This window comes from Heloderma suspectum, chromosome 17 (assembly GCF_057233095.1).
Source record: "Heloderma suspectum isolate Gila_16-S chromosome 17, 16-S_ref, whole genome shotgun sequence".
NCBI classification, from domain to species: domain Eukaryota; kingdom Metazoa; phylum Chordata; class Lepidosauria; order Squamata; family Helodermatidae; genus Heloderma; species Heloderma suspectum.
Window position 1 is genome coordinate 10,947,823 of NC_139474.1, and position 15,113 is coordinate 10,962,935.

Genomic DNA, 15,113 nt, shown 5'->3' on the forward strand with positions numbered 1-15,113 from the left:
CTTCCTTGAATACAGTAATGCAGCCTCTCAACCCCCTAATAAAGGATTTTGTGGAGCCAGGGGGAAAAACCACAAGGCGGCGCCCACCTCAGAGGAACGCCAGACACCTTCCCTTTCCTTCTCCAGCTTTCCTTAAAAAAGAAGACAAATGGAAAGAGGTGCACCGCTAGTCCTTTCTCTTGCAGAGATCAGGCAGAATGTGTAGGCGCCACTGGTCAGTACAGACCTGCTCCCGCCTTCCAGCAGCCTGTCCACTGAGCGCAGGGAAGAAGCACAGGAAGGCATCTGTTGCAGGGCAGGTCAAAGGAGGAAAAGGAAGGGACTGTTTCTTGTCCCCAGTGAGTGCAGAGGTGCTGCCACAAACAACAAGCCCTAGTATTCCCTGACTGGGCGCCTTCCAGATGTGTTGGTACTACAACTCGCAGCATCCCCCAGCCAGCTGGCTGGGGATGCTGGGAGTTGTAGTACCAACACACCTGGAGGTTGGGGAAGGCTGCAACTAGTCCTCATCTGTAAAACTTCACAGTGTTAAAAACCGACATTTAACTGAAGCATTATAAACTTACTAAGCAACCCCTATGAGGGTTCTCATTATTCCATATTGGTTCCTCCCCCTCCTTCCCTCCCTCCCAGCGTACGTGGACTGCCCGACATCACGACATTTCTTGGGCCCCTCCCACCAACCCCTCACCAAGTTGTTCTTGGTCTTGGCCACGTTGGGGTCATCAGGCCCCAGGCGGGACTCATAGATCTCCAGGGCGCGCCGGTAGTAGTACTGGACCTCCTCGTACTTGCCCTGGTTCTGGCACAAGAGGGCCAAGTTGTTCAGCTGCTTGCCCACGTCTGGGTGGTACTTGCCTAGCACCTGGGGGAAGCAGGGAGGAGGAAGAGGAGGAAGAGAAGGGACTGAGGGAGTATTTTGAGTTGGGGGGAGGAGGAGGATGGGACAAAGATCGCCCGCATCGTCACCAAATGTGGATCATGTGAGTCATCGTTTTATAGAAGGAACATCATTCTACATCACAACATGGTTTGATCTGGATTAAGGACTATTTCCATGTCTAAGACCATAAGAAGAGCCCTGCTGGTCAGGCCAAGGGTCCATCTAGTCCAGCATTCGGTTCACACAGTGGTCAGCCAGCTGTCAACTGGGAACCCACAAGCCGGGCATGAGTGCAGCAGCACCCTCCCGCCCATGTTCCCCAGCAAGTGGTGTGCTAGGCTCACTGCCTCTGGTACTGGAGGTAGCACACAGCCATCAGGACTAATAGACATTGAGAGCCTTTTCCTCCAGGAATGTGTCCAACCCCCTTTTAAAGCCATCCAAATTGGTGGCCATCACTACATCCTGTGGTAGCAAATTCCATAGTTTATGTGCTGTGTGAAGAAGCCCTTCCTTTGGTCCGTCCTGAATCTCCCACAAATGAGCTTCATAGGATGACCCTATGTTCTAGTATATTGAGAGAGGGAGAAAAGTGTCTCCCTATCCTCATTCTACAAAATTACATACGTGTGTAATTTTGTAGACCTCTGTCATGTCTCCCCTTACCCTCCTTCCAGCTGTTGTAACCTTCTCTCATAGGGGAGATGCTCCAGGCCCTTGATCATTTTTGTTGCCCTTTTCTGCACTTTTTCCAGTATTGGAAAAATTTCCAGTCTAGCCCAGTATTGTTTATTCCAAGGGTGTAGAAGTTCAGGTCCGTGGGCCAAATCTGGCCCCCAGACGCCCCCCCTTCCCCCCCACCAACATTTGGTGCTTTGCTGGCTTTTGTGTTCCCCCCCTCCACCCGCATCCTTAAAGGTTGAGATGCCTCTCCTAAGTCTTAGCAACAGGCAGTAACAGCTTTGTGCTAAAATATGCAGGTTTTTGCTGCCCCACCCCCTTCACCTTTGGCCCCACCCACCACTGGAATGTGGCCCCCGAGAGCTTCTCCAAAGTGGAATTTCACCCTTGGGCTGAAAGAGGTTTTGCACCCCTGGTCTATCCTGACTGGCAGCAGCTTTCTAGGATCTCAGGTGGAGAAAGACCTTCTCCATCATTTGCTCCCTGACACTTTTAAAGCTCCAAATTGCCGGGGATTGAAGCTGGGACTGCCTGCATTCAACACAGGTGCTCCGCCACTGAGCAAGGGAGAAGGTTGCACCAGAAGCCCAGGGGTGGCCAAGAGACACAGACTGCATTGCAACATTCCCCAACCTGGTACCCTCTACAGCTGTGCTGGACTACAACTCCCATAATTCCCAGCCACCATGGCCAAAGGGCAACAGCATGGTTGGATGAGGGCTGCTGTATTGCCTTTTCGGGGGGCAGGGAGAGCTTGCTGGAGATACAACAGGAGCAGCAGCCAGGTCTCCCTTCTCCAAGTACCTTCTCACGAATCTCCAGAGCTCTCTTGCACAGTGGTTCCGCCTCCTTATACTTGCCCCGTTTCCCATACAGCACAGCCAGGTTGTTGAGGGTAGCAGCCACCTAAGTATGAAAAAGGCCCCTGTAAACCATTGTACAACTCAGACTCTTGACTGTGTTCTTGCTGCTATGTGAGAATGAAGTCTGCTTCCAAACAAAGGGATCACAGAAATCTAGCAGATCTGGGATCCTGGCTGATCTCTTAGCTTCCATTTTCATTTAGCGGAAGACCTGAGATGCTAGTCCTCATGGCTGTGGGGAAAACATTTCAAGACAAACATCCACACAGCTTCTCTTAGGGTCTCCAAAACTAGAAACCAGGGTTCTTGGCGAGTTTCTTAGTCAAGAGAACAGGACTTCACTCATCACATTTTCCTGCGAACACACTTCCTCACCCCAGTCTTATTTCATGGAGTTCCCCCTTTCCATATAAACTGTCACAATATTTGAAGTCACCCAATAAGGACTTGCTTTAATTTCAGTCTTATACGGATTCCACTAGAAGCAGGGTCTTCTTGGTAGTTGCCCCAGAACTCCACAACGCCCTTCCATGGACTATTTGACTAGCTCCCTCTCTTATGACACTCCTTAAGCAGGTTAAAAAGATGTTGTCCTGCTGAGCTTTGGGGAATTAACCTTTAGTAGCAGCGTTTTTCCTGCCGCATTGTTGCTTTTGGTTGTTTGTGTATGACATTTATCAGTTTGGTTGTTTTACTTTAAGGTAACTTTGTTTTTCTGCACAATCATTTTGTATGCTGCTTTGGAAGTGCCTGAGAACTATTTTTACTGGTCTGCTGACTATTTTTAGTTAAGTCAGTAACGTCTTATTTTCTTAAATTCATATCCCACCTTTTCCTCCAAAGAGATTAATGTGGTATACACGATTCTCCTCCTCTCCATTTTATCCTTATAACAAGCCTGTGAGGAGGCCAGGCTGAGGGTTTGCGACTGGCCCAATTGCACCCAGTAAGCTTCACGGCCAAGTGGGGACTTCCCGAGTCCCAGTCTAACATTCTAATCACTGCACCACACTGGCTTTTGGTAACCAAAGATACAGCAGGAAGTACTTGCAGAGCAACCGGTTTCCACTTCAGAAGTACCTGCCTGGCCTTGGCAGAGCCCCAAATAGCCCACATTTGGAAGGTGGGGCAGCTTCCAAATGTAACGTACAATATAAAACACAGCCCTTTTTGCCTCCGCTGCGTAATTGGCTTCTATGGCAAAGTCTGAAAAAGGTCAGTGTGAAGATTTCAGATTTGAGGCAGCACTTACAGCTGGATGGTCCTTTCCCAGAGTCTTCTCCCGGATGGCCAAGGCATCATTGAGGAGATGCGCTGCCTCCTTGTACTTATTTTGGTCCCTAGTGGGAGAGGAAAACAAGCTCATCTTTTTGCCCAAAGAAAAGCACACCTTTGAATGCACAGGAAAGCATGTGGTATGGTCCTTCTTAGACTGTACCATGTCAGGTGTTGGGGATGGGGGTGTCCTTCCCCTATTTGAAGGCTCTCTCAAGGAATATAGAAGCTATAATATTAGGAAAAAGGTTAGGCTAAATGGCTTCCAAGCTAGATTTCCACATGCAGGGAAGTTTTGGCATTTTCTTCCAATGCAGAGGAAAATTCAAATATGCAGTCCCTCACCTGCAGCCTAAAGTGGCACAATCCCAGAAACACAGCCCCACACGTTTCTTCTTAACGTCCAAATGAGTTGGACAGCCAAGGGAGCCCCCACGAAGTCAGCTGTGTCTCATACCTGTACACCAGTGCAAGAATATTCAGCATGGTGGCTACGTCGGGGTGGTCGTGGCCCGAGGTTTTCTCAAGGTCCTCCAGTGCCTGCTTGCAGAGCGGTACGGCGACCTCGTAGCGGCCCTGGGAGGCGTACTGGATCACCAGGTTGTGCAGCGTCCGCAGGCGGGCTGGGATCTCATAACCGCCATGCTGGGCTGCTGCATCCCCACTGCCATGAGCCGGCCCTGCCGAGAGACGTCGGCACGGTCAGCTTCAGAAACAAGCACAGAAGAGAACAAACTCCCACCTTCTTCCAGGTCAGCCCTTCAGGAATTTGACAGATGTCATCATGCCCCCGCCCACCTCAGTCTTCTCTTCCACCGGTTAAACAGATCCAGTTCCTGAAGAAGGGAAGAGCCCCAGGGGCTGGCAGCGGTCAGCTTGGCTCCAGGGAATTCGCCACAACTCACCCTGTCCCTGGTCATCATCGTTGGGAAACAGGTCATCCAAGGTGTCCTTGGCCGTCTCGCCACCCTTCTCATCCTGGGCAGAAAGAAGATAATGAGGGCAGAAACTCTCCCGTTATTGCGCAGGGGACAAGATACCATAAGAAAGCCTGCTCCCGTCCTAACTACCAAAGCCCACTCCTCTTAAACTGAGCCTGGGGCTCATCACACTTCTAGAGACCCACCTCCAATTTGCTTGTGTTCATTTACAGCACACGGGAAGGCAACTTATGGCTCTCTAGACGTTTTGGCCGACAATTCCCATCACCCCTAGCCAGGATAGCCAGCAGTGAAACAGGATGGGAGTTGTAGGCCAAAACACTCTGGAAGGCCACAAGTTGCTCCCCCCTGATTTATAGGCTGCTTTTCCAGTAAAGGACCCCGAAAGTGGCACGCACAAAATTTAAAATACCAGCCAAATGTACATTTGAAAAAGTCACGTACCCTGAAAACCAATACAAAGAGCTAAAAAAAGAAATCGGCAACAGTTAACAATTCTATTTTGAAACATCTTGATAAGCAGAAAGGTCTTAAGCCACCAGCAGAGATCAGAAGAGAGACGGTTGCATAATTTAGATGCCACAGCTGAACGCCACTTGGGGTGGGTAGAACCTCCAGATAAAAAAGGGCTCATCCGTTGCAAGAAGAGTCGGCTCTTCTCCCCTTCCCCACCCACAGGCCACAGGCTCAATCCAGACACCAGGCCAGATTATGGCTCCTTCTCTCTGTTAAAGCCCAAACCATGGTTCAAGCTTCTCAACATACAAGCCAGATTCCAGGCATTCTGAGATCAAGAAAACACCTTAAATCCATTCATCAGAGTTTAAAATACTGTGAAGCTCTGTCCATTCTTCTACCTCCAAATAGGTGGGCCAAAAGATGCAGCGGGAGGGAGCGAAGAGCAGGGCCAGTGCCAAAGGTAAGCATGGCCGGGCACCTCCCAAGGGCCCACATCCCAGTAGGGGCCCACTGAGAATTGCCTCCCTGGGCTTGCTCCTCCTCTTTGCCATCGTAACCTGCTTGTTCACCTGCCTCTCGCTCTGGCCCAGACAGCGGTGTGGTGAGAAGGAGCAGCAGGAGATGCCACGGTCCGTTTGCTCACCGGCTCTCTGCCTGCCGAGCAAGCAAGCAAGCGGGAGCCACGGTGAGACAGAGAAGAAGCAAGAGCAGCTGGTGACAAGGGCAGTGAGAAGGTGGACTCACTTAGGGAAGGGGCCCACTGAGGGTGTCTTGCCCAAGGGGCCCTCCTAAATCCGGAGCTGGCACTGAAAAAGAGGAACACCTACTGAGGGGGAGACATCATCGTCAAACTTTTTGATCTGGTTCATGAACTCCAGGTGCTTTTTCTCCTCCTCAAGCTGGGCTACCGACTGCTCGCTCCGCTGCAGCTTCTGCTGGGTGCCAGCCAGCTCATCTCGCAACCACTGGTTCTCCTGCACCAGGCGCCGCACCTGAGCTCGCAGCTTCTGCTTCTCCGACTCCACTGCGCTCAGGTGGCCGGAGAGGGCAATGATCACCTGTAACCGGAGAGGGAGAGAGAAACGGGCGCACGATGCTTAGCTGTCCGCATCACCCAGAGCTGGGAACAGGATACGGACAGCACAGAACCCAGCTCGCCGAGCTCTAGGCTCCAAATGTCACTTCGGAAACAGACCCGCTTCCTTCCAGAAGAAAAGGCCTGCCGGATCAGTCCAAAGCATCTTACCTCCCATAGAGGCCTTTTCCTGAGAAGTGGGAGGGGGTTCTCTAAAATCCTTCGACAAATGGTCGGCAACCGGCAGCTTTGGGGCAAAATCTGGCCTGCCAAAGGCTGCTTGGCCTGGAAGGCAGAGTCAAAGCGACGCTTGCTGTATGGCGATTTGCCATCTGACTACAAGGCAGTATTTTCACAAGATCGCTTTACGGCACAAAACAAGAGGGGAGAATGTCTCACCCCAAAATGATGGGACTTCAGCTCTGATCAGCCCCAGCCTGCATGGACACTGGTCAGGAATGCTAGGACTTGTAGTCCATAACATCTGGAGGGCCCCAGTTTGGAGAAGGGAGGTAGTGGACTCTCCCAGGGAGGTAGGAAAATAGTGGGCTCTACCTAGCGAGGTAGTGGTTTCTCCCACACTGGAGGCATTCAAGACGAGGATGGACAGGGATGCTCTGACCATCTGATTCCTGCATTGAGCAGGGGGTTGGACTTGATGGCCTTGTAGGCCCCTTCCAACCCTACTATTCTATGATTCTATGAAGGCCGCCCTAGAGAGCCACAGCCAATCAAGACAGACAATACTGAGCTAGATGAGTGAATAATGCAAGCTGGTATAAGGGAGGTTCCTGTGTTCTATTCCCTCCTTTCAGTAGTTCACAAGATGCACGCCTCAGGCCCGTGGGCCAAATCTGACCCAGTGGGGGTCAAAGCCAGGCCTCTGAGGTTCCCCAGATGGCCTTCCTCTGGCCCCACCCGCTTTGCCCCAACTACAGACTGGTGGCTTCCAGGGTTTTGTGCAGTTTTCCCCCCAGTCTAAAAGGTTGAAATGCCTCCCCTAAGACTGAGTTACTGGCAGGAAGAGCTTCAAGCTACAATAGGCTGGCATCCTGGCCCTGCCCCTTTTGCCTTTGGTCCCGCCCACCACCAGAATGCGGCCCCCAAGAGCTTCTCTGAAATGGAATTTGGCCCTTGGGGTGAAAGAGGCTCTGCACCCCTGGTAGGAGACGTTACCTGAGCCTCCCCGAGGCCCAGCTCAATGGCTTCCAGAGACTTCCGCAAGAGGCTGGCCTTCTCCTGGGCAGCGCTGGTTTCATGCTGCTGCTCTAGGCGGTTGACGGTGTCAAGCAGGGCAGCCAGCAACGAGTGGTGCTCGGTGCGCAGTGTCTCCAGGCCTTGCACCACCGCCTTGGTACCCAGCACTATCTCATCCTGGCTCAGCTTCTCCTCACGTGGGTACAACATAGTTGCCATCGCTGGGCCTGCGCAGAGCAAGGTGGAGACAAGTGACATGATGGAGACCCATGCTAACCCAATGTTATTATGAATCACAGTTTTATCCTTTTCTCCTCCTCCTCTAAGGAGATCAAGGCAGGGCACATGATCTCTCCTTCCTTTTATCCTGATGACAACCCAGGGCATAGTCTGAAGGCATATGAGGCAGCCACCTTGCTGAAGCTAAGCAAGCCTGGGCCTGGTCAGTGCTTGGAGAGGAGACCATCCAGAAACCACACATAGCCATTTTGAGTTCCACGATGGCAGAAAGGTGGGATATAAATGAAATAAACATATAAACAGAACCCGCGAGACAGGTTGGGCCAGCGGTGGCTCCAATGTAAATGGTGTGGTGCATCCGCTCTGGGTTTCAGTCAGAACTCTAAAGGAGCTTTCCAAGGTGAGTTCTGACCGGTTCGGACTGAAACCTGGAGCAGATTCACCGTCCCACTGACACTGGTGCCACCAGCCTCCACTGGGTTTGAATACCTGCGGCAAGAATGTGGGGTGGGGTGGAGAGCTTAACTTGAGGCAAGGCTGAGCCCCAGAACCTGTTAGATATGCCTGGGCTGAACTTCAGGATATATGAAGTCACAACATAAAGGTATCATGAGTCACCGCTGAATAACCGCAACCGACCTGACAGCATCTGGAATTAGGACAAGGGGTATGCGGAGGGCGCGACGTGCCAGCTGATGTGAACCCCAACATTTTAGGGATTAAAGGGAGGAACAGGGGTAGAGAAAATAGATACCCCCCCTTTTCTCATGTCCAGCTGTTGTTGTAGTTTCTAGCTCCCTCCAGCAGATGGCTGGCTCAGGCCTGGACAATAGAGACGCAATGCGGCGTGGAGTCCCGTGCCCGGCAAACTGAACCGGCGCTGCAGCACAGGAGGGATAATCCTAGCCTCCCCACCCACACACCAAAACAGAACCCAAACACACTCATTTCCTCGCCAGCTCCCAGGTGCCCATTTCTAAACACTGGCTTTGGACCAAGCAGCCCCACCTGTCTCTACCCTGGAACAGATTTGGGACTCGGGAGTCTGAGCAACCGAATGGAAACCATACTCCCCAGATATAAACAACGTTTCCCCACCACCACCACTGGTATCAGCCATGTCGGCTTATACAAAGAGTTGTCCCTCTTTCTTCTTGGGCTGTCCTTTTATTTTAAGATCTCCTTTCCACTGTCCTTTTAGTCTATGGTCTCTCCAAGGGGTAATGAAGAGTGATGGATTGGCACAGCATAAGCTTTTGGCTAGAAGCATCAGAATTTTCCTTCTTGGGGGCAAATGCTCCATTTTATATACGATTTGCTATTTTCCTAGGACAGGGACATAAGCTAAAATAAAAAGGAGACAAAATGACCACCCATTCGCCCTACACCATGAAAGATGGAGAAGCTTTGTACATGTGTTCTAACACACACCCAAAGTTGTAAGCGTCTCTTTTCACCTCCAGCCACTCAGGCAAATTAATGGAAATTTTTGTACTCCTTTATGTTGGACTTTTCTTGTTCAACACTTCCTCCTAGCTATCAAAATGCATTTGTCTGTCATTTGCAGAAACTGGAAAATCAAGGTTTCGGGTGAAGATGAAAAGGGGGAGTGGGGGTGGGGAAAAATATATGAACTTCTAAACATACACAGACACACCCCTTCCCTGCCATGCAGTTACACAGGCTCCATCCAGGCCATTACAGAGGGACAGAACTAGAAAGAAGCACCTCCAAACTCAAACCTAAGATACAAGGGGGAAAATCTGAGCCTTCTGGCATATCCTGTCCACCTTTCCAGAATTTCTAGCTTTCCTAAAATTTCTTACCTCTTGCCCACAAGTCCTGCCCTTAGGCTTTGTCCTTGCCCTGCTTAGGATGTGACGGGGGGGGGGGGGGATTGCTTTGGATTTTTCTAAGGGTGGTGTGGGGAACTCTTTTGCTCATTCACCCTCTCAGATTCCCCATGCCCCCCCCCCCATCTCCATCGGAGTACTTTCCAGAGCTTTGAAGTGCTACTGCCCCTTTGCCTTCAATGGTTTTTTTTTGGGGGGGAATGTTTCCCACCTGCTTTTATCCTCTAACGTTCAAGGAAAGATAGTCAATCAATCAATCAATCAATCAATCAATCAAAGCTTTCTCTGCTCTCCTCACTCCATAGCCATCTCTTGGTCTCACCCTTATTCTTTCCCTCGACTGAGGGTGTCAACAATTCATTCCTCCCCACCCTATCCCTTCCTATCCTTCCTATACCTTCAGAAGGATATATCCTTGACTTTGGGGAAAGGGATTTACTAGCCTTTTTTATTTTGGTACTACCTCCTCGCCTTTTGATGCCTTTTTGAGACATTGCAGAATCCCTCTCTGATTTATCTGCCTGTTTCCTTCCTACTTCCTTTTCTCAGCCCATCCATCCTTGGAGAGAACTCTGCAGCTTCTTCCTGCTCAGCTGGCGACATCCCTTCTTTCTGTTCTGAGGAGGCCCTGAAGCCAAGCAGGGCCCAACTCAAACTCACCCCTGTTGGGTTTATATGGGACACTCACGTGCTCCCACCCTCCTTCTGCATGTGGCGTGTCTCTTCTTCCTTTGACCACGTTGAAGGCAAGGAATCCCTTCTTTGCCGCTATTTTAACTTTGCAGAGATCTTAGTTGCCCCCACCCCCACCCCCTTTCCTTAGTTATATGTCTCACCTTTAGAAAGGGGGATTTCTCTAGTCTTCACACATCATCTTGCTGAGGGAGGATAGGATCACTTCTGCATACCTCCCCTTCCTTCTCCTAGGAGCTCCCTCCATCTCTTCTTTCTCGGGAAAAGGTCTCTACCCAGCCTCCATTTTTTAGGGGGTCCCTAGTTCCTCTCCAGTCCTACCCACCAAATATTGCTGGGGGAGAAAGGAGGGAAGCATGGAATTTTAACTACCTCTCCTCTTTGGGTCCCTCAAGCCCACCTCCCAACTTTCCCAACCATTTCTTTCTGGGAAGGCATGCTCTATGTTTATCCTCCTATTTTAGGGATCTTTTGCAGCATTTCTTGTTTCAGCAATCTCCCCTTTTTATGACGAAAGCTTTAATAACTCCCCATATGCCTCTTTCCTATCTCTTCTCACCGAGGACTCACTCAGCCCCTGCCTTCAGTTTTTGTGGCAGATGCCTTTTGGCTTTGGGGTTCCTTTTGAGGAACAATCCCCCCCCCTTGTAGCTCTTCTGGCTTGAGAGAAGTCACCCCTTCACCAACTCATTTAGTTGGTGGATCCCCCTTTCACTTTAGGGGGCCTCCCTGATCTTAACCTTATCCCCCTTCCTTTAGGACTGCCTTTAATAACCCACCAGCACCCCAATCCCTCTAGCTTTAGAGAACTCATCCCTACCTGATCCCTCATTTTTTCTGCATGGGGGATCACTTTGCCTTACAGGGCTCCGCTCCACTGAACACCCAACATTCCTCTTAGCTTAGGAGAACTGCCCCACCTCCTTTGTGGGGGACCCCTCGTGCTTCAGGGGGTTTCATCTCCACTACCCCACAGTCCATTTTTTGGGAGGGAGAAGAACCTCCATGCCAGATCCCTCTTGGCTTAGGAAGACACTCTCTCTCTCTCCCCCTCTGTCTCACACACTCACACACACCCCTAACCACCCTTCATTTACTAAATGTATTGGGGGGACTCTCCTGAAGTTCGGGAGAGTCCCCCTTGCCTAACCTGCCCCTTCCCTTTTCAAAGGGCTCTACCAACACCCCATATTCTCCAAGCTGAGGAAATCCTACAGTTTTTTCTGTCTGTAGGTGTAGGACGGTGGTAGAGGACCCATTCTGAGGCTTGGGAAGAGAGCTCCCAGCCCACTCCTTCTTTGCAGGGTAGGGGGTGCTGCTGTCAGTTCTACCAACACTCTATATTCCTCTAGCTGAGGGAAATCACCCACCCCTCATTTGCGGGGAACCCTGTTCCTTTGGGGGATTCCCTTTACCCAGCTATCCATTATATTGGGGCTGGGAGCTTTTCCATCCTATTCCTTTTAATGTAAGAGGACTCACTTTTCCTACCTACCTGCTGCAGATCCCTCCTCTTTTCCGGGGGGGGGGGCACTCACACCAGACACCTGCTATTTTCTTGCGGGGGGGGGGGACACCAGGCCCTGCTACTCATTTCAGAGGAGACACACACCAGACCCCTCCTCTCTTCTTGGGGGGATCACCAGGCCCCTCCAGATTTCAGGGGTCACACACACCAGACTCCTCCTCATTTCAGAGGAGACACACACTAGACCCCTCCTATCTTCTTGGGGGGAACACCGGGCCCTTATTTCTTAGGGGACACACACCAGACCCCTCCTCAATCCAGGGGGACACACACCAGGCCCCTCCTCTTTTCTTGGGGGGGAACACCGGGCCCTTATTTCTTAGAGGACACACAACAGGCCCCTCCAGATTTCAGGGGTCACACACACCAGGACACTCCTCTTTTCTTGGGGGACACACACCAGACCCCTCCTCAATCCAGGGGGACACACACCAGACCCCTCCTCTTTCCTTGGGGGGGAAACACCGGGCCCTTATTTCTTAGGGGACACACAACAGGCCCCTCCAGATTTCAGGGGTCACACACACCAGGACACTCCTCTTCTCTTGGGGGACACACACCAGACCCCTCCTCAATCCAGGGGGACACACACCAGACCCCTCCTCTTTTCTTGGGGGGGAACACCAGGCCCTTATTTCTTAGAGGACACACAACAGGCCCCTCCAGATTTCAGGGGTCACACACACCAGGACACTCCTCTTTTCTTGGGGGACACACACCAGACCCCTCCTCAGTTCAGGGGGACACACACCAGACCCCTCCTCTTTTCTTGGGGGGGAACACCGGGCCCTTATTTCTTAGAGGACACACAACAGGCCCCTCCAGATTTCAGGGGTCACACACACCAGGACACTCCGCTTTTCTTGGGGGACACACACCAGACCCCTCCTCAGTTCAGGGGGACACACACCAGACCCCTCCTCAGTTCAGGGGGACACACACCAGACCCCTCCTCTTTCCTTGGGGGGGAACACCAGGCCCTTATTTCTTAGGGGACACACAACAAGCCCCTCCAGATTTCAGGGGTCACACACACCAGGACACTCCGCTTTTCTTGGGGGACACACACCAGACCCCTCCTCAGTCCAGGTGGACACACACCAGACCCCTCCTCTTTTCTTGGGGGGGAACACCGGGCCCTTATTTCTTAGAGGACACACAACAGGCCCCTCCAGATTTCAGGGGTCACACACACCAGGACACTCCTCTTTTCTTGGGGGACACACACCAGACCCCTCCTCAGTTCAGGGGGACACACACCACACCCCTCCTCAGTTCAGGGGGACACACACCAGACCCCTCCTCTTTCCTTGGGGGGGAACACCGGGCCCTTATTTCTTAGGGGACACACAACAGGCCCCTCCAGATTTCAGGGGTCACACACACCAGGACACTCCTCTTTTCTTGGGGGACACACACAAGACCCCTCCTCAGTTCAGGGGGACACACACCAGACCCCTCCTCAGTTCAGGGGGACACACACCAGACCCCTCCTCTTTCCTTGGGGGGGAACACCGGGCCCTTATTTCTTAGGGGACACACAACAGGCCCCTCCAGATTTCAGGGGTCACACACACCAGGACACTCCTCTTTTCTTGGGGGACACACACCAGACCCCTCCTCTTTCCTTGGGGGGGGGACACCAGCCCCCCACCCTTTCCCCCGCCGAGGCAGGGCGAAGAATGGCGACCCCGCCATACCTGCGCGCGCAGAGCCCGCCGGCGCGGCTCCCAGCCCCGCCGTCTCCGCGTCTCCGCTTCTCCGCCGCCTCCGGCCACCGGCGGCCTCACATCCTTCCCAGCAGGCACTGCGGCACCGGCAACCGCTTGGCTCCTCCCCAAAACAACAGCCTTAAAGGGGAGGGCGGGGGAGGAGCTCGCCGGCTCCTAGGCACTTTAGTGGCGGGCGGCAGAACCGGGCGGAATTAAAGGGGAGGCGAGAGGGTTCTCTTTCCAAAGCCACCAGCCGAGACGTAGCCCCCATTGGAGGGGAGGGGTTACTCTCTAGGGCATCCTTCCCCAACCTGGCGCCCATCGGATGTGCTGGACTACAACTCCCAGCATGCGCCAGCTAGGCTGGCGCATGCTGGGAGTTGTAGTCCAGCACATCCGATGGGCGCCAGGTTGGGGAAGGATGCCCTAGAGCAAGGGTAGGCAACCAGGTGCCCTCCAGATATTGTGGACTACGCCCCCCATCAGCCCCAGCCAGCACGAGCAATGGTCAAGGTGATGGGAGTTGTACTCCAGAATATCCGGAGACCATCTTGGAGGTCAGGATCAGCGGTGAGATCTCCGGGAGATTTGCAATAGACCGGCAAGTGTTTCTGACTCTCGATGGTTTTTTACCAATAGCAGCAGCAGCGGCGGCGGCGGCGGCAGCGGCAACAAAGGGACTTTCCCCTCCTCAATTAGGAGCGCCGTCCGCACGTTTAGATAGCTGGCTGGGGGATTCTGGGAGTTGCAGGGCTTTTTTCTGTCTACACATGCATAGGATGTGCCCTGGATTGCTGAAAGCTTGGGGTATCCAAGGGTGTGCAAGTATTGCGAGTTCCTTTCAGTTCTGGCATGCACCAACCCGCCCCCCGATCTTTGGGCTCAGAATTCTTTAATTCTGATTTGACACCTGACTCCAGTAGGTGGAGATCTTGCGGTTCTGGTCGAAGTAGAGCCCCCGCACAAGCCTGAAATCTACTCCAACCCGCTGTAGGAAGTGTGTTTAGGACTGCAACTTGGCAGGCCCGATCCAAAGCATGTTTGCTCGGAAGTGAAGGGGGGAAACCCCCTATGATGACCAATGCGGGTCTTACTCCCTAGTTCAATACGCGAAGGATTGCAGCGGGACTTGCTCCCGAGTAAGCATGGAAATGATTGGGTTTTGCTCAGAGGAAAGAGACCGTAGAACTCTCGCGTTTCATTTTAGCACTTATTGCTACCACCTTTATCTCCCCCGCCTCACGTCACTGCTGGCTGTAGATGAGGGGAATTGCAGTCCAACATTCTGGAGGGCGCCAGTTTGGAGAAGGCAGCTAAACGTGTTTAATAATAGGATTAAGTCCTGCTCAGTGGTAGTGCACCTGCTTTGCATGCAGAATGTTCTAGGGTCGATCCCCGGCATCTCCAGCTCAGCCTGGAAATATTCCCGCCTGAAAGCTGCTGCTCATCAGCGTTGACAACACTGGAATCGGTAAAAGGCACCGTCCTATCACTTACTGCCAAATAAATATGCAATCAGCTGTGCTTAATGGCCACCCTTTGTTTTGGCTGAGTGGGCAACTTAACTCCAGATCTCTCTTGATCGGCTAGAATACCACGTCCCTTACAGCAAACTCTCGGGGTCTTCTTGCACATGATCGGTTAGGTTGATGGGGACAAGGTGTAGAAGCCCTCTCTATGGCATCTCCAAATACACACTGCTCTCCACTCTGA

At 52.3% G+C, this 15,113-nt stretch overlaps 1 protein-coding gene across 4 annotated transcripts in view; it reads right to left on the bottom strand.

Moving 5' to 3' along the window:
* Nucleotides 1–13,509, bottom strand: part of KLC2 (kinesin light chain 2) — a 32,384-nt gene extending 18,875 nt beyond the window's left edge. For 2 of the 4 annotated variants that reach the window (XR_014786371.1, XM_084824871.1), the window contains exons 1-8: nt 13,389–13,506; nt 7,354–7,601; nt 5,930–6,160; nt 4,608–4,680; nt 4,160–4,382; nt 3,680–3,767; nt 2,369–2,470; nt 692–865 (exon numbers count right to left, since the gene is read on the bottom strand). Coding sequence is in view for 3 of the 4 variants with exons in the window: in XM_084824871.1 (XP_084680997.1) it covers nt 692–865; nt 2,369–2,470; nt 3,680–3,767; nt 4,160–4,382; nt 4,608–4,680; nt 5,930–6,160; nt 7,354–7,593 (1,131 nt within the window). In the remaining variant the exon portion in view is untranslated. Of the gene's footprint in view, nt 1–691; nt 866–2,368; nt 2,471–3,679; nt 3,768–4,159; nt 4,383–4,607; nt 4,681–5,929; nt 6,161–7,353; nt 7,602–13,388 lie in introns of all 4 variants that reach the window. The other 2 variants (XM_084824870.1, XM_084824872.1) reach the window with 2 other exon arrangements.
* Nucleotides 13,510–15,113: the final 1,604 nt, after the last annotated feature.